Source organism: Galeopterus variegatus, unplaced genomic scaffold (genome assembly GCF_000696425.1).
Source record: "Galeopterus variegatus unplaced genomic scaffold, G_variegatus-3.0.2 Scaffold249, whole genome shotgun sequence".
NCBI lineage: Eukaryota > Metazoa > Chordata > Mammalia > Dermoptera > Cynocephalidae > Galeopterus > Galeopterus variegatus.
In genome coordinates this window covers 49,398-69,258 of record NW_007726360.1, presented here as the reverse complement: position 1 = coordinate 69,258, position 19,861 = coordinate 49,398, and the positions used below count along the sequence as shown (strand labels likewise).

At 38.5% G+C, this 19,861-nt stretch overlaps 1 protein-coding gene across 1 annotated transcript in view; it reads right to left on the bottom strand.

Annotated features, from left to right (window-relative positions):
* Positions 1–19,861, bottom strand: part of SNX24 (sorting nexin 24) — an 84,840-nt gene that overhangs the window by 48,495 nt on the left and 16,484 nt on the right. Inside the window, exon 5 of the mRNA XM_008566516.1 lies at positions 16,898–17,002. Within this exon, the coding sequence (XP_008564738.1) occupies positions 16,898–17,002 (105 nt within the window). The remainder of the gene's footprint in view (positions 1–16,897; positions 17,003–19,861) is intronic.

Below are 19,861 nucleotides of genomic sequence, written 5' to 3'. Positions count from 1 at the left end.
AAAAAAATGCTTAGGTCATGATGCAGCCTCTTTTGGAACTATCTAGTGGGAATGTTGAAGGTCTATTTTATACCACATGTGTGAGTACAGGCATATCTTGTTTTATTGGGCTTTGCAGATATTTTTTTCACAAATTGAAGGTTTCTGGCAACCCTGCATTGAACAAGTCTATTAGCGCCGTTTTCTGCAATAGCACGTGCTCACTTTGTGTCTCTGTGTCATATTTTGGTAATTCACACAATATTTCGAAACTTTTCATCATTATTATATCTGTTATGGCGATCAGTCATTAGCAATCTTTAGTGTTACTATTGTAATTGTTTTGGAGCCCCACAAACCACACCTATATAAGACGACAAACTAAACTGACAGACGTTGTGTGTGTTCTGGCTGCTCCACTGACCAGCTATTCTCCCAACTCTCTCCCTCTCCTCAGGCCTCCCCATTCCCTGAGACATGATAATATTTAAATTAGGCCAATTAATAACTGTACAATGGCCTCTATGTGTTTAAATGAAAGGAAGAGTCACATGTCTCGCACTTTCAATTGAAAGATAGAAATGATTAAGAGTAGTGAGGAAGCCGTGTAGAAAACCAAGACAGGCTGAAGGTTAGACTTCTTGTGCCATGCGGTTGTGAATGCAAGAAGTTCTTGAAGGCAATTAAAAGTACTACTCCAGTGAACAAATAAATGATAAGAAAGTGAAACAGCCTTATTGCTGACCTGGAGAAAGTTTTAGTGGTTTGCATGGAAGACCAAACCAGCCCCAACAGTCCCTTAAGCCAATGCCTAATCCAGAGCAAGGTTCTAACTCTCTTCAATGCTATGAATGCTGAGAGAGGTGAGGAAGCTGCAGAAGTAGAGTTTGAAGCAAGCAAAGGGTTTTTCATAAAGCTTAGTGAAAGAAGCTGTTTCTACAACATAAAAGAGCAAGATGCAGCAGCAACTGCTAATGTAGAAGCTGCAACACGTTATCCAGATCAAGCTAAGCTCATTGATGACGGTGGCTACACTAAACAACAGATTTCCAGTGCAGACAAAACAGCCTTACAGTGGAAAAAGATGTCATCTAGGACTTTCATAGCTAGAGAGGAGAAGTCACCATCTGGCTTCAAAGCTTCAAAGGACAGGCTGACTCTTTTGTCAGGGCTAATGCAGGTGATGACTTTAAGCTGAAGCAATGCTCTTTTACCATTCCAAAAACCCCAGGGCCCATAAGACTTATGCTAAATCTATTCTGCCTGTGCTCTACAAATGGAACAACAAAGCCTGGATGAAGGCACATCTGTTTATAGCATGGTTTACTGAATATTTTAAACCCAATGTTGAGACCTACTGCTCAGAGAAGAAAGATCCCTTCTAAAATATGACTGCTCCTCAACAATGCACCCAGTTACCCAAGAGCTCTGATGAAGATGTACAAGAAAATTAATGTTATTTTTATGCCTGCTAACACAACATCCGTTCTACAGCCCAGGGATCAAGGAATAATTTTGACTTTCACATCTTATTATTTAAGAAATACGTTCTGTAAGGCTATAGCTGCCATAGATAGTGATTCCTCTGATTTGTCTGAACAAAGTAAATTGAAAACCTTCTGGAAAGGATTCACCATTCTAGATGCCATTAGAACATTTGTGATTCATGGGAAGAGGTTAAAATATCAACATTAACAGGAGTTTGGAAGAAGTTGATTCCAAGCCTCATGGATGACTTCGAGGGGTTCAAGATGTCAGTGGAGGAAGTAAGTGCAGATGCGGTAGAAAAAGCAAGAAAACTAGAATTAGAAGTGGATTCTGAAGATGTGACTGAATTGTTACAATATCATGATAAAACTTAAATGGATGAGGAGTTGTTTCTTATGGATGAGAAAAGAAAGTGGTTTTTTGAGATGGAATCTACTCCTGGTGAAGATGCTGTGAACATTGTAGAAATGACAACAAAGGAGTTAGAATATTACATAAACTTAGTTGATATAACAGTGGCAGGGTTTGAGAGGATTGACTCCAGCTTTAAAAAATGGGTAAAATACTATCAAACATCATTGCACGCTAGAGAGAAATCTTTCATGAAAGGAAAAGTTAATTGATACGTCAAACTTCATTGTTGTCTTATTTTAAGAAATTGTCACAGCCACCCCAGCCTTCAACAACCACCACCCTGATCAGTCAACAGCCATCAACACTGAGGCAAGACCCTCATCAGAAAAAAGACCACGACTCACTGAAGGCTCAGATAACTGTTAACATTTTTTTGCAATAAAGTATTTTCAATTAAGGAATGTACATTGGTTTTTTGGATATAATGCTATTGAACACTTACTAGACTACAGTATAGTGTAAACATAACTCATGTATGCACTAGAAAACCAAAAAATTCACGAGACTTGCCTTTTTTCTGATATTCACTTTACTGTGGTGGTTTCGAACCCACAATATTTCCAAGGTATGTCTGTATAACAGGTTGCAATTTATGTAGGTGTATGCTCAATTTTGGCCTTGAAATACACTATCTGTATGACCAGTCATTTACTGCTACAGGTAGACTCCCCCAGTGATTCCTGTATAATCATCACCCCACATCCTATATTCTTATTCCTGAATGAACAGGATATAAAATCCATTTCACGGGGTGGAACAAAGGATCTCCTGGAATTTTGATTTGGGAAACAAACATTGACAAATAAAATCTTTTTTTTTTTGTCTTTTTTACTGACCGGTAACGGGATCGCAACCCTCAGTGTCGCACCCGTACCGGGGACCGGCAACGGGATCGCAACCCTCGGTGTTGCGCCCACACCGCGCTCAGCCAGTGAGCGGGAACCGGTCTCCACATGGGATCCGAACCCTCGGCAGGAGCACCGCCATGCTCCCAAGCGGCACACTCTCCAGTGCGCCACCGGGCCGGCCCGTCAAATAAAATCTTAAAGTCAGCAAACTAATTCAACTTGTTTTCCAAACCTCTCCATTTTTTAAGAATGTATTCTAGGAAAGTATTTATGTCATTGCTCATAGAAATCTGCAGTGCAGATCCTGGTAATATTTGACTAACCGTGAAGAGTGACTTAGCACTTGAACAATCACTAGTGCACAGATATTCTTGGAAAGGAATCCTTTGGATCCTAAGAATGGTGGATATTAAAAAAAAAGAAAGAGAAAGAAAAGAAAATGCATCACTGATCCTGTAAGAAGATAACGAATCTGCAGCACCCCTAAACTGAATATAAACAGCAATCCTGATGGATAAGCAAGAACTAAAGCTGGCCTGTCTTCCAGGCATGTTGTAAACCTTGTAGCTTTGAGCATCCACTTTGGGGCTGCATAGGAAATGCAGATAAAGTCTAATATTTGCTTGAGTTGGGTGGGGGAGAAGATCTAAAAGGCAATCTCCAAATAAAGCTGGTGCCTCAAAAGGATACCTCTCCAGGGGATGGGAGAATGGGAAATAAATCCACTGTGAAGAATAGTGCTGAGCTTGGCATTGTGGGGTAAGGGGAGGGAGAAGACAAATGTCCTTTGAAAACTCATAACTACAAGCTGGTGCCTTCACAGGTTTGTAATCTAAATTAATGACATCAGTGGGGTTAAATGCACACACACCACACACAACTCAAAATAACCTTAAGTTAAGAAGTCTCAGTTGATAGTGTTCCTAGGTGATTGGCAAAAGCAAATAAAAATTCTCTCTGTGAAAATTCAGTTCAACACTGGCTATAAAAGAATCCTAAACATAAAGATCCCAGGAACTTGATCACCCAATCAAAACTACCAAAACAAACAAAATATCACACACACACACACACACACACACACACACACACACACACACACACACACACAATGAGGAAACAAAGCACCATCAGTAAGAACTAGAAGAAACGAGAAAGAGTCAGACCTGTGAAGACATCAGTTAATTACAGACTCAAGAGAAAAAACAGAATAGAAAATGAGGAAGAAGAAGCATTCAAAGATAGGATTCGTGGGCTGTCCAGAAATGTTCAGGGAGCACAACACAACCCTCAAAAATATAAATTTAAAAAAATCTAAACCTAGATACAGAATAACTATAGCAAAGTTCTACAGTAAAACTGTAAAGATAAAAAGATACTAAAAGAATCAGAAAAAAATAACAGATTACTAACAAAAATCAGAAAATTAAGCAGTTCTCTGTGAAAAAATTGATGTGGTTTTTATTTTCGTAGATGTCTTCCAAGAACAAAGAGAAAATTTACATATCTTTAAACAGTAGAATAAAATTCATTCTATCTTAGTAATTACCATGTGGACTCACTGAAATCTTTCTAAAATTATAAAATCTTAGTGATCTTATTTTTCCTATACCTTGAAACATTTTGTTACTTCATCATCCAAAGTATAATTTCATCATTACTCATCAGTTATTCCCAACTATGGTAAGAAAAGGCTAAAATAATAAAAAATTTGAAGAATTACAGAATCATCCAGAAGGTTAATGAAATAAATCATAATTATCACATAACCTTTTGGTTTTCTTATTGTGTTGCCCAAAGTACTCATCTTTCAAAGAGACATCACAAGTAAAATTCATTTTAATAATGTATTTTGTTTAGCCCGACATACACAAAATACTACTTTGACATGTAATCAATATAAAAATTGAGATACTTTACATTCTTTTTTGTATTAAGGTTTTGAAATCTGTGTGAATTTTACATTTTCAGTACATATTGATTCAGACTAGCCACATTTTAAATGCTCAAAAGTCACATGTGACTAGTGAATACCATAATATACAGCAAAACTGCAAAATCTCAGGTCATGAGACTTCAGATGGTATCATAGATGAATTTTCTCAATTAAAAATAATCAGCTGCCCATTTTGCCCTCAAAACAATTTGAGGAAGAATTTTACCTCAAATTGTTTTGCATAAAGAATTTGGACCACTTCATTTTGCTAATGTATTTTCCATGACAGACCATATGTTAGGCCACACATTAAATTTCAGTGAATTTAAAAAGACAGATATCATACAAAGTATCTTCTCCAACCACAACAGGATAAAGTTAGAAATCAATAATAGAAGGAAAACTGGAAAATTCACAAATCTGTGGAAATTAAACACCACACTCTTAATAAACCCTTATCTAACATCACATACAAAAATTAACTCTGCATGGATCCACATCCTAATTCCAAGACCTAAAACTGTAAAACTCTTAAAAGAAAACATAGGGGAAAAGCTTCATAACACTGGATTTGTAAGTTATTTCTTTAATATGATACTGAAGATAGAAACAACAAAAGAAAAAACAAACAAAAACAAATGGGACTTGATGAAAATTTTAAAAGATTCTGCATCAACAAAGACAGCACAGATAGCTCACTTGGTTAGAGCATGGTGTTGGTAACACCAACATCAAGGTTCAGAACCGTGTACTGGCCAGCTGCCAAAAAAAAAGGACAACACACATAATGGGAGAATACATTTGAAAATCATCATAAGGGATTAATATCCAGAATATATAGGAAGCTCTTAAAACTCAACAATGAAAAAACAAACACCCAATTAAAAAAATGACAAAGGAGTTGAATAGACATTTCTCAAAAAGAGACATAAAAATAGCCCATAAGCATACAAAAAGATACTCACCCTCATTCGTCATTAGGGAAATGGAAATGAAAACTACAATGAGATACTACCTCACACCCATTAGGATGTCTACTATGAAAAAAACCCAGAGAATAACAAGTGTTGGCAAGGTTGTGGAGGAACCGGAACCCTTGTGTATTGTTGACAGGAACTTAAAATAGTATAGCCACTGTGGATAACAATCTCATGGTTCCTCAAAAAATTAAAAATAGAGTTACCACTTGATCCATCAATTTCACTTCTGGGTATACACCCAAAAGAATTGAAAACAGGTCTCAAAGAGATATCCGTACACCCGCATTCATAGCAGCATTATTCACATTAGCAAGAATGTGGAAGCAACCCAAGTGTCCATCGATGGACTAATGGATAAGCAAAACATGGTCTATACAAATAATGGAACACTATTCAGCCTTAAAAAGAAAAGAAATTCTGACATGTACTCAACATGGATGAACCTTGAAGACGACATTATGCTAAGTGAAGTAACCCAGTCACAAAGACAAATACTGTATGATTTCACTTATATGAGGTGCTGGAATAGTCAAAATCACAGAGATAGAAATTAGAATGGTGGTTGCCAGGGGCTGTGGGGAGGAGGAAATGGGAAGTTATTGTTTAACGTCAGTTTTATAAGATGAAAAGAATTTGGGGGATTGATGTTGATGGTTACACAACAATATGAATGCATTCAACATCACTGAACTGTACACTTAAAAATGGTTAAGTTAGTAAATGTTATGTGTATAAACAATTTTTAAAATTTGGGGAAAAAACACAAAAGAACCACACAAAAAGTCAATGGATGGACTTCCACTTCCGACAAGATGAAATGCATGTAATAACTTTCCTTATTCCTCCAGGTTCAACTAAAAACCCTGAAAATCACATATAAAACAAACATTAAGATTATGAAAGGCTGAGAGAAGAAGTATCTGTCAGGGATATGAGGACCTGAGGAACTGAGGAATGATACAGCGGTGAGTTTCATCTTTCCTGGATTTTTGTTTTGCCTCATTGATCCCAGACCTGGAGCTGAAAAAGCCAGCAACCAGGAAATGCCAAGCAATGCAGACACATATATCCCCCCCCCCACCAGCACCTCCTGTCACCCCCAAGAAGTCGGCTCTCTCTAGCCAGAGGACCAGAAAGGGGCAGTCTAGCAAGACAGAAAACTTTTATACTCCATATCAACCAAATACCACTGTGGTCCACATCTATTCATGCCAGCAAAGGTATCGTGGGAAGCCTGGAATTGCCACCCACATGAGGCTGTGATGAGGCACTGGACAGGGTGGTATGAGACAAGCCAAGTAAGGGCTACGACTTCCACCACCACCTGATAATGTGCCCCTCCCAGGGTGTCAGTGGAGACCATGTGCAGAGCCTGGACTTCCATGTCCACCCAGTGGACACAAGGCACTCTTCACCCCCTCTGCTACCGTGGCATCAGATGCAGCCTGGTGGAAAGTGAGGACTTTCTACAGCTTAGCCATAATGAGTAGCATGCCCCACCTCCCCCAGGTGTCAACAAAGGCCAAGTTAAGAACCTGGTCTTGTACCTCCACTTGGCAGAAACAAGGTGATGTTCTCCACGCCCACCTTCCCCTGATGGAGCTGCTAGAGAAAGCCAGCTAAAATAGAAGGTTTAAATAAGATCCAGACTCTTATAATACAAAAAGGTGTAAGATTCAATCAAAAGCATTCATCATAACAAGAACCAGGAAGATCTCAAACCAAATGAAAAAGACAACCAATAGATGCCAACGCCAAGATGACAGAGGTGTTAGAATTACAGGATGATGATTTTGAGACAGCCATGACAAAAATCTTTCAATTAGTAATTATGAACACATTTGAAATAGAAGAAAAAAGAGACTCAGTGAAAAAATATAAAATCTCAGCAAATAAATAAAATATACAAGATGAACCAAATGGGAATTGTTTTGTTTTGTTTTGGTCGCTAGCTGGTATGGGGATCTGAACCCTTGATGTTAGTGTTGTAATACTGCACTCTAACCAACTGAGCTAACCAGCCAGAAATATAAAATCTCAGCAAATAAATAAAATATACAAGATGAACCAAATGGGAATTGTTTTGTCTTGTTTTGGTCGCTAGCTGGTATGGGGATCTGAACCCTTGATGTTAGTGTTGTAATACTGCACTCTAACCAACTGAGCTAACCAGCCAGCCCCCACCTGGGAATTTTAGAACTGAAAAATACAATAACCAATATGAAAAGCTCAGTGTATGGGTTCAACAACAGAGTGAAAGGAACTGAGGAAAGAATCAGTGAACTAGAAGACAGAACAATAGAAATTTCCCAATCTGACCAACAGAGAGAAAACAGTCTGAAAAGAAATGAATAGAGACTTAGGGCCCTGTAGAACTATAATAAAAAAATCTAACATTCCTGTTATTGGAGTTCTGGAAAGAGAGGAGAAAGAAGGAAGGACAGAAAGTGTACTCAATGAAATAATGGCTAAGAACTTCTGCATCTGGGAAAAATCTACAGATTCAAGAACTTCTGGAGTTCAAGCTGAGAAACTCCAAAGGAGAAAAACTCAAAGAAATATGCATCAAGACACATTGTAATTAAACTTCTGAAAATTAAGGACAAGGACAGACCTTTAAAAAGAATTTTTTTTATTGAAACATATTGATTGTACATATTTATGAAGTACAGAGTTATATTTCAATACTGGTATACAATGTGTGACGATCTAATCAGAGTAACTAGCATATTCATCGTTGTAAAACTTAATCATTTCTTTGTGATGTGAACATCTGATCTCCTCTCTTCTAGTCATTTGATAATGTGCAGTAAGTCATTGTTAATTATAGATTCCCGGGTTGACTGGACACCAACAGCAGTTCCTTTTCCTATCTAGCTGTCATTCTGTGTCCATTAACCAGCCTCTCACTATCTTCCTTCCCCTTTCTTTTCCTGCCTCTAGTAAACAAGGATAAAATCTTGAAAGCAGCCATTTTAAAAACAACATCTTATAGATAGGGGAAAAACAATTAATATGACAGTAGATTTTTTTTTTTTCATCTGAAACCATAGAGGCCAGAAGGAAGTGGCACAATATTTTGTAAGTGCTAAAAGAAAAGAACTGTCAACCTGGAGTCCTATATCCAGGTTGACCAGAGTTAAAACATTTTAAGGTCCTTGTAATGTTCAGGAGGAAAGTAAAGATAACAGGTGACTATTAAAAGAACAGAGCAGGAAAAATAGAAAGTGAAAAAAGGAAAAAAAATTCCGTCACCAATCCAAAAGCAGGCAAGAAAAAAAAAACTCACAGAAAAAGATGGAGCGACAGAAAGCACAGATGGCTGAACTAAGCCCAGTTACACCAACGATAATAATAAACTTAAGTGGGAATTTTTAACACACCTTTCTTCTTATAGATTAAGCAGCCAAGTTAAGACAGAAGAGATTTAAACAGCATGTTTAACAAGCTTGATTTGCTTATATATATAGCTAGCTCACTGCACCCAAAAATTAGAGAAAATACAACATTTCAGCACATTTGGTGAATTTCAGTAAATGCTCATGTACTACTGGAAAAGTTAAAAATACAATACTCTGACGCATTGTGGACGAGTGTCCGAATGGAACATTATACCACATTATGTAATTTAAAGAATGGAGGAAGGGCAGGCTAGTCAGTCAGGAAACAGGGTCTTTTGAAGACAGTAACCTGCATCTCCTACTGTGCAACAAACCAGCCCCACTCCTGCTTCAAAACTGTTCTCTCTTCAAATAAATATTAAAAACAAAGAATTATATTTTGTTAGATTATTCATAGTCCTGATTTCTATGAGCTGTTTCTGTTTAGCTCCCAATACTCACATTTCACAACAAACCAGCCCCACTCCTGCTTCAAAACTGTTCTCTCTTCAAATAAATATTAAAAACAAAAAATTATATTTTGTTAGATTATTCATAGTCCTGATTTCTATGAGCTGTTTCTGTTTAGCTCCCAATACTCACATTTCATTGTTCATTCTTTATGAAAAAGATCAAAATATAAACAAAGAACTGTTATTCTCAAGAAAGTGATGTAAGATGTGGGTACTTTTCTCAAAAAGACAAATTTCACTTTACTATGACAAATGGAACAAGTAAGATATGCAAAACTCCCACGAAAAGCTTTTGTCTAAAAATTATACCAGCTTGAAATTTCAGGCTGCTACTGAAGGACCTGCCCATTAAAGCAGCTTCAAATGAAGAAACAAAGATATAACTGAACTTCAACCTTGCTTTCCATTTGTTTTTCTTTCTGGGAGATTATGGATCTTATCGTCAACATACTGAAAGAAATTTTGCTGGGCTTGTCTGGGCATTACAGAGCTTGTCACTCTTTGTTCTCTGCCTTGGAGCAACTTTCCTACGTAGAGGCTCATAATTTCCAGCTTGGGGAAATTTTCAACTCTTTTTTTCTTTGATTATTCCCTTTCCTACTTTTGCCTTTTACCCTCCTTCCTTCTGGGACTCCAAAAAGTAGTACATTAGTCCTAGATTGGTCCTCTATGTCTTCTGTCTTTTGTTTGAGACTTTTTACATCTGTACTTTATGGAACAGTTTCCCATCTAGAGAGAAGATCTACTGAATGTTTTCAATTGGATAACACATTTAACTCTAAGAACTTTATTTTTCTTTTTGGTGGCTGGCCAGTACAGGGATCCAAACCCGTGACCTTGGTGTTATAAGGTTGTGCTCAAACCTGTGACCTTGGTGTTATAAGGTTGTGCTCAAACCTGTGACCTTGGTGTTATAAGGCTGCACTCTAACCAACTAAGCTAACCGGCCAACCCAATACTAAGAACAATTTGTGTTTTCAGATTGTTCCTTTTACACAGCGCCTCCCGTAATCTTTCAAATGCAATACTTTTGTGAAGCTCTCTGGATTTATTAAATCAATTTTTAAGATATATGTTGTGTCCTGAATTATCTTTCCTGAAGAGTCAGTATTTTAGTTCACGTTGGTCTTTTTGTTCATGCTACTTGTTTTCTTCAAATGCTTAGTTATCAGATCACACTGAAGAAAGTAGCCTGGGTGGCTCTGTGCGGGCACAGGCCTCCTCCCTGAGTGAAAAGACAGTGTGAGGGGAGCACGCAGCTGGGTGGCTTTTCCTCGTAAGTGGGTAGGGAGGAGCTTGTCAATGTGGAGGCCCTAATATCCACATTAGAAGCCTTAGCTCTCCCCTTCCATTCTGTTGAATGTTTTGCTGTTGTATTGTTTCAATTTTAAGAGAAAAGTCCTTTGAAATAAAAAGTCTGGTCATAACCATCAGGTTGCATGTATCCCATACAGAGTAAGTGGCCTGGGTACCTGTTCCATGCATGCACCCTGAACAGATCCACCTGTTTTCAGCTTCCCTGCTCTCCTGTCCTCTGTCTCCCCTGCTGATTGCATCCAGGACTTCCCCAGCATTGCCTTGGGCAGGCTGCCTCTCACCAGCACCGCAGGCTCACATGGCTGAGTTGGGGCTGCTGCTTTTTGCTGGCTGTTGCATCCACTCACGTGCTCACAGCACATCCTACCTTCTAGAACGCTGTTAAAATTTTTCTTCCTTTGATGATCCTCTGTTTTCCTTGCCCATCTACTATTTAAGTGTTGAGATTTATTGCTTCTTAAGTTTCTCGACTTCTATTTCAGTAGGGTCTCAGGAAAGTCAAGAAGTCATCTCAAATCAGGGGCAAAGCTATCACATAAACTGTGTTTGATTGTCAAATCAGTTTAGGAAACGGTAATTAGCTTATATTTAAGATTTTTTGCTTCTTCTAAGAAATGAGTAAACACTATGAGATGCCAAATTAATTAATGTTGTAGCTCATAACTTCATAGGTAATAAGAAAATTTCTTAATGTAAAAGTAAATTATATTAGATAATGGGTAATTATTTTATATATAAATATTTTTTAATAAAGGGAAGGAATGTCTCTGGTCTTTAAATCAAAAATCAAGGATACCCAGGACTTTAAATTTTCTAGAAACTTTATCTATCTAGGAAAGAGCCTTGAATTCGAGTTTCAGGAATGGCCCTATCTTTTCATGACCTTGGGCAATCCTCTCAAATTTTCTGAGCAGCATCATTTTCTGTAGTGGGCATTTGTTAGTTGCCCTCTCCTCCTCCACCCACACTCAGTATATTCCCTTTTTTTTTTACCAAGAACACCCGTAGGGAACTCACCCCTTACTTACCCCCAACTTCAGGGTAGACCTTTACTGGCTTAAATCACTCAGGGATCCCTGGCCACAGTGAGGTTCACAGGTGGGCATGTATGCAAAGACAAGCCATTGACACCTGGGAAGAGATCTGTAGGGAGAGATGCTTCCTCCTTCTTCTGTGATATCTACTGGAGGAGATCCTACTCTTCCCCTGGACTCTGGTGTATGTGGTATGAGTAGGGGAGACCTGGAAGTGCTGCAGCCTTTTGTACCACTAGGGGGGACAGATGAAGCTCACACCATGGAAAGCAGAAAAGAGAAATGGATAATATAACTACAGTCACTTAACTTGTGCTACGCTACGGTTCAAGGCTTCTCTGAAGCTGGATCTATCCTTCTGTCTCAAACACATTAGGTGATTGATGAATGCTTATCATTGAGCAAAACTACACACATACACACATATACACATATAGTGTGTATAACATTAATTGGTAAATTAATACCAAAAGCTAACTTGTTTTTATCTTCAAGTTAAAACACTCACCAAAGTAGATGAATTTCTAGTCTGTGCAACATGGAAAATAAAAAGTTTTTTACTTTATTTGGCACAGACCTTTTGTTGGGATGATAGCCAATTAATTTTCTTCCATTCATGTAAAAATATCTTGTTTTGCTTAATTCTACCTTTATAGAGGACAGATTCCTTCATTCATTAAACCTCAGGGAGTTTTGGGGGGTACATTATTTAAGGGGAAGATATAAGAAAAAAATGACAAGTAAAGCTACTCAATTTTCTATTCAATAAATAAAAAATGATTCTAGAAAATGAAATTAAGTTTCATTGTTTATCAGGTAGGCTGCCATACTTCAAATTACTCAAATGTCCAATGTAACTTTTAACTTTCCTTGGTTAATTCTAGATTTTGATTTTAAGACACTGTATGTACTTAGACATTTAATTTTTTTTTAGAGAGATTTTTTTTTTTTTTTTGGTGGCCGGTAAGGGGATCGTAACCCTTGGCTTGGTGTCGCCCGCGCCGCGCTCAGCCAGTGAGCGCACCGGCCATCCCTATATGGGATCCAAACCTGTGGCTTCGGCGTTCCCAGCGCCGCACTCTCCCGAGTGAGCCACGGGTTCGGCCCGAGAGAATTTGTTTCTAACCAAATCACTTGGCAATTTAAGAAGGAAAGTGATAATGGTTCAGAAATATGTATATATAAAAATAAAAACTCATTTATGGAGCCTTCATACTACTTTTTTTTTTTTTTTTAATCCCTAATCAAGTAAAACTAAATAACATTAGCTGTAGTTGCTGCATTGTTAGAATATACGAAAATGACCATTTGGACATTACTAGGCTAACAGAAGTTTTTGAAGATAAATTCACTGATTATCCACAATGCTGCAAGACTATTATTTGCACTGTGGCAATATCACGCTACTTTTAATTGATTGTTATATTTTCTTTCTTTTCCCCTGAAGATCTGAAATTTCTATTTAAAAATAAAATGTCTTTCTGAAACACAATGTAAAATATTTTTAAGAAACCTACATTCAAAAATATGTACTAGGAAAAGTTCCTAATCCCTACTTCTCTGCCAAAATACTTTTTTTTAAACTTAAATTACTTAATTGAAGAGGGATGCTAAAATATAAAAGCAAGAAAATATTTATTTATAAATTGCATCTTAAAGATTAATATGAGTTTATTTTGAAATGGAAGAAATGGCCAAATAAATGATAATTGTGGGCCTTCTTTGCCTCTCATTTTCAAACCACTGGTGAATAGCAAAGAAATGAAAAAGAATTTTAGAAGCACAGATGTCAAGATAGGTTGTGCTTCCTTTTGTTTAAAATTTCAGAACAAAATTAATTTTGAAAATAGGTGATTTGACCTTTCTGGTTTTCAAGAGTCTCTTACTTAAATACAACATTCAGAGTGTCCCCATACACATAGTTTTTCGTAAGGTTTTAAATATTCAAGTTATAGTTTTAAAAAGTTATCTATCTGTCTATCAATCTATCAAGGGATTTGGGGTGATAGTCAACTGTAATACTTTATGATTATAAGGTTCTTTTCCTTTACCTATTATTATATCCTTATGTAAAGCTATATGTCAAAGCTGAAAATGTTCTCTTTACTAAGAAAATCCATGATGCATAATGACAAGAGCCCACACTGGGAGTGAGGCAACTAAAACTCCAGGCCGAGCTCTTTACCTAACATACTCCAGGAGGTGAGGCAAGTTTCTGAATCCCATTGGACCTTGGTTTTTCCATCTCTAAAATAAGACAGCATTGTGGGCCACCTTAGGAAATGTGGCCTGGTCCAGAATGTACTAGTGGCCCCTTGGATAAAAGGAAGAGTTGTTTTCCCTGACCTTCTCAAGAGCTGACCTGCCTGCTTTATGGGTGAGAAATTAAGGCCAGAGGAATGATCACGAACGCAACTGAAGGGCAGGAGGCAAGCTGGGCTAGATAACGTCTAGGGTCTCTGTGAACTTAAGATGCTATAGCTTGGAGGTACTACTACTTTCTTAGGTTCAAGGCCAGATCGGGACCATACTCTCTAGCTAATGCCAAGATGGGTTAGCAGCAGGATGGGGCCTGCTGAGACTTGCCTGTGATGCCCACGGGGTTCAGCCTGGGCCTGAGGGCGGATGGAGTTAGATGGCCGAGCAGAAGGAACAGTGATACTGTCTTTCTTCTAAAGAGACTTGAACACCCCAAATTATCAAGATCTGATTCCTAGGCTAGGGTTTGCATTTCACTTGGGATTAATAAAGTGTTTACACTCATCTTTGCAACTTCTTTCTGGCTCCCAGTGCCTGCAAATAGAATTAGATGGAAAAGGGAGAAGGGGAAGCTCCTTTGAACTCCTCAGGGAATTAAGTGCCAACAAATTGAATATTAAATGAACAACAGGAAGCAAGCCCTTTGCAACTTCTTTCTGGCTCCCAGTGCCTGCAAATAGAATTAGATGGAAAAGGGAGAAGGAGAAGCTCCTTTGAACTCCTCAGGGAATTAAGTGCCAACAAATTGAATATTAAATGAACAACAGGAAGCAAGCTCTCTCAGCCCTTCAACCACATCTTTCAAGCCCTATTTCTGAGAATAGAAAACTCTAAGCTCAATTTGAGTGTCACTATAAACTCTTCTCTGTGCCAGATGATTTTATCCACATATTTATATCCAAGTACAAACAACTTAAAATGTTTACACTGAGTAGTAATGGAAGTCATGTGTCAAATACGAAGCGGGTGGGGGAAGAGTAAAGCTTTCCTCAGAACTAAAGCTTGAGGATATACAATATCTGTGGAAAATGTGGCTTACAAATAAGAATGCATTGTTTATTCCATTTAATTATAGAGAGCATGCATTTTTATCATTTGCACACAGTTTCTGAAGTCTTGTTTTTTTGGTTTTTCGGTTTGCTTTATGCTCTGCAGTGTTGCCTGAAGCTGTGGAAGTCTCATAGCTCTGAAGGGTCTCAAGGAACACAGCCACACACATTCCTGTGATTTGTGATCCCGTTTCCTTTAAGCACCACAGGGAGAGGCAGCGAAGAGTCCCTCCACCAAGCCCAAAATCACAAGAGGAGAAACATTAAAGAGAGCCCTCCACACACATGCTCGGGGCCTCCACAGGTCAGCTTTCCTACTTTAGCACTGCAAAGACCAGGAAAACTACAGAAGGCCAGGAACAAACTCTGGCATCTTTCTACTGAGAGAAAGCCCTCTGACTTGATCACTAAGTACAAGCCTGTGGAGACAGCCTCTCCTCTCAGCTTCTAATCTCCAGCAATTCAGGCACAACCATCTACAAAAGCTCGTGGAGGAAATGGCATTCTGGCTTCACACAGCCCCTCACTTCCTTCCTAAACAGAACCTACCCTAGGGTTAATGTTTAAAGGGGTCTCAAAGATATCAAAGGAAGAACACAGACACAGCTGCTGATTTCTTTGATGTAACTTGCCTTAGGTGGATCAGTCATGAATTCATAACTTAGGTGAAGTCCACCTCTTCTTTCTTGAGAGCCAAGACTTCCTCACCCCTGGCTGTGTACACCTCAGTCATTCTCATGTGTCACCTCTCAAGTGAACGCAGGGGCCCCGATATACCCGCTGACCACAGGCCTGTCTGTCCCAGCACCTGCCACTCACAGTGCTCTTTGAACTAAATGAGGACTACATTGAGTTGTCACCTGAGGCCTCTAGGCCTTTTTGTCTCAAAACTCAGAGAAACTGATACTGTTCTACATTGTCCTTTTGCTTTTTCTGTCACTTGGAGGAGAGAGTGCCTTTGTCTGATCTCACGTAGGTAGTTCTGCTTATTCCTCTCAGCTGCAGAAAAGAGCACCCTGATGCGTGCTTTCTAAACATACATTCTAATTTTCAAAGACGTTGGCACTTCATCACAGGCAATTTCTTTTTTTTTTTTTTTTTTGTCTTTTTCCGTGTCCGGCAACGGATCGCAACCCTCAGTGTCGCCCCCGTACCGGACCGGGACCGGCAACGGGATCGCAACCCTCGGCGTTGCTCCCGCGCCTCGCTCAGCCAGTGAGCGGGAACCGGTCTGTATGTGGGATCCGAACCCTTGGGCGGGAGCGCCACCACGCTCCCAAGCGGCGTACTATCCAGTGCGCCACCGGGCCGGCCCGGCAATTTCTATATACTCATTCTCTATTCGCTTCCACAGATGTACTAGCCAGTCTGCTGAAAATACAGTGTCTCTCACTAATCCGACTGGCACCAAAACCTAAAAGCTGCGATTGCTATGAGGAAGCAATGAATCCTTACAGGGAAAACAAAAAACAAAAACAAAGTAATTGATAGAGTTGAATAAAAAACAGACAGGTCCTCTCTACATCAATTTTTCCCTTTATTAGTAAATTTTCACTTTCCCAATGCATATAACCAATTTAAAATAGAACCTCATCAAAGCTAAAAGAACCAACCAGCATTTTAATTTAAAATCTTTGGCTGCTTGACATATTTTGCATCACACCCACATGTCCTGAGAAAAGATAGACACATGATTATTTAAGCTACTTTATATTAATTGAGGATCTAAACATATCTTACCTGTAAATATGTTTCTAAACCTTGTCGTCGTTGTTCCAAGACTTTTGGGACCCAGTTTCTAACATGTTTAGAAGGGATTTCTGGAGTTTTTATACATTTTTTAAGCTATGAAAACAGAAACAGAAAAAAAACAGATGTTTATTAATTGTAATGATACCATCCAGGGGAAAAAGCCAGAAGAGAAAATGAACCACTGTTATCTCCAATAAAAAATAGAGGAAAATATAATTATGCTGAAATTTTGTAAAAAAATTCTTTTCTTTTGTGTCTTAACTGTTCAATTTCATGATAAGGGTTTTGTGTTTTGGTAATTATTGATACTGGAATTATTTTTCCTAAAAAATTAGAAGTTCAATAAATGAGTTAAAAAGAAGGTAAAAAAATTTAGTTCCAAAAATCAATTAATACAACAAAATTGCTTGGACAATGTACTTTTCTGATAAAAAGTCTTTCTGCATATGTTTCACAAAAGAAAGCAAAACAAAATATAATTACTTAAAACCACTGTCCCTAGAAATGCCATATGAACCAGACCACATTATTTGGAGTGTTTCTTGAAAACTCTATAACAGAATGAACTTAAAAAACATTCAGATTAATCTTTTCAATGTTCCTAAAAACTAAATTCAAATGCTGTTCCTGAAAACTGAATGATGGCCCTTAGCTAAGCCTTTCTGGGCAGCAGTTTTAGGGGACAATATAAATAAAGAAAATTCTACTGGAAGTCGAGTTACAGCTGCCTGTGGTAGGCAGAATAATCCCCCTTCCCCAAAGACGTCTAAATCCTAAACCTGTAAATGCTGCCTTACATGGCAAAAGGGACTTTGAAGATTTGGTTAAATTAGTGATCTTAAAGTGGTAAGATTATCCTGGATTATCTGGACAGGCTCAGTGTAATCACAGGGTCTTTACAAGAGGAAGGCAGGAGGGTCAGGGTCAGAAAGAGTCAGGAAGATACTCCACAGCTGACTATGACAATGGAAGAAGGGGCTATAAGCCCAGGCAACCTCTAGAAGCTGGAAAGGAAGGGGAATGAATTCTTCCCTAGAACCTCCAGAAGGTACGCAGTCCTGCTGGCACCTTGATTTTAGCCCAGTGAAACTTATTTTGGACTTCTGATCTCAAGAAGTGTAAGATCATAAATTTGTGTTGTTTTAAGCCACTGAGTTTATGGTAATTTGTTACAGCAGCAATAAACTAATATGCTGCCTTTAAAAATGGAAAGAATCTTAATGTTCTAATTAAAAACTTGCAAAAACCTACCAAGTCGTTCCTTTATTGGACATATAAAGAAACAGCACAATAATGAATAAGAAAATGTACCCAATTAAACCTGGGCGGCCAAAACTGTAATAAAAAGTTCTTCTCATATATAAGAATATATTTGCCATTAATCATTCTAGGCTGAAACTTACTATCATTTAGAAGAAAGGGTCTTTGTGCATTTTGAAGAACAGCACTTGCAGTGCAAGACACTAGGCTGAGCCTGTTAGCCTCCTCCCTCCAGACCTAAAGTACCATTAAAATAATAGTGTGAAAGTACTAGCAGAAACCCAGAATCAATTCTTCCTTTCTTCCTCACCAACAGAACTCCTATATTATTGAGAATAATAATATATTCAGCTAAAATGCTAAATTTCCCCAACCCCTGGCAGATAGTAGAAGCCAATGACATATAATCAGAAGTTACTGCGCAGGGCTTTCCATAAAGACTCTTTCAAAGTGGAGCAGCCTCAACTGGTTTGCACCTTCTGTCCTACCTCCCCTTTTAACTTCTTTCTGCCTACAATAAGACCATGATGGCTGGAGCTACAGCAACCATCTGCTTCCATGAGGCAGTTCTGAAAATGGAAGACAGGTGTTCCAAATGACTGTGCAGAAAGAAAGAAGCCAGTATGTCTGACAGCCTCCTGGAGCTGCCACAACAGCCCTGGATGGCCCATCTCTAGACTTGTTTTTTGGTTAAATTAGTGAACCAAAAAAATCCTCTTATTTAGACTTTCTGTTTTATGTACTTGAATTTAGTCTTGACAGACAATCAAAAAAAAAAAAAAAAGCAAAGAGCCACAGGGAATAGGACACAGAATAATGAAAAGGGCAGGGCAGAGAGGAAGGAGGAAATCACCAAGTGAGAGATTAACAATTTTCCAAAGGACAGAAAGCAGGAGCATGTCAATGAAGAAAACAGAGCAGAGGAAGCCCAACCTATAACACCTCAGGAAGAGGATCACAAGGGGTTCCAAAGAGAACCTCAGAGGCTTTGTGCTCAGGACTAGCATAAGAGAAGGAGGAAACTGCCCTGTGCCAACAGACACCTTACTCCTCCCCTCCATAAGCAGAGGAGCCACCAGCCTGGTGTATATCCCCAGCACTCACACCCCAGCCCCATAAAAAGGGGTCAATGTCCCTAAAGAGAATGAATGAAGTGTCTAGGTTGAATGAGGGTCCCTGCTGTGCTAATCATTCTGGCTTTCATGCGGCCCCCAGTCTAATAGCTGGCTTGCTCCTCTCATTCCCTATAATGAAGCCCTCTACACTCACCCTATAGAGACACCAGACTTATGTACTTAAGGCAGAGTAACCAATGACAAATACCCAGAATAACTAATCTAGTTGGATGAACAATCGAGGATCACTTTCATAGAAAAGCCAGCACTATGAAAGAGAAAGGACAAGAAAAACAAACGGAACAACTAATCCCAAAGGAAACAGATATATCAGACAACAGCAGAGGTCTTTAAAACTTCTATTTAGTATCTGCAGAGAGATTCAAGGAGATATTGCTTCTATAAAACAAGAACAGGTTGCTTTAAAAAAAGAAACAATCAAAGAAGCAGCTTTGGCTGACACCTTGCTTTCTGCCAGGTGAGACCCCATACCCAGGCTCCTGCTCCACAGAAACTCTGGAAAAATAAACTTGTATTGGTTTTTTTTTTTTTTTTTTTTTTTTTTTTTTTTTTTTTT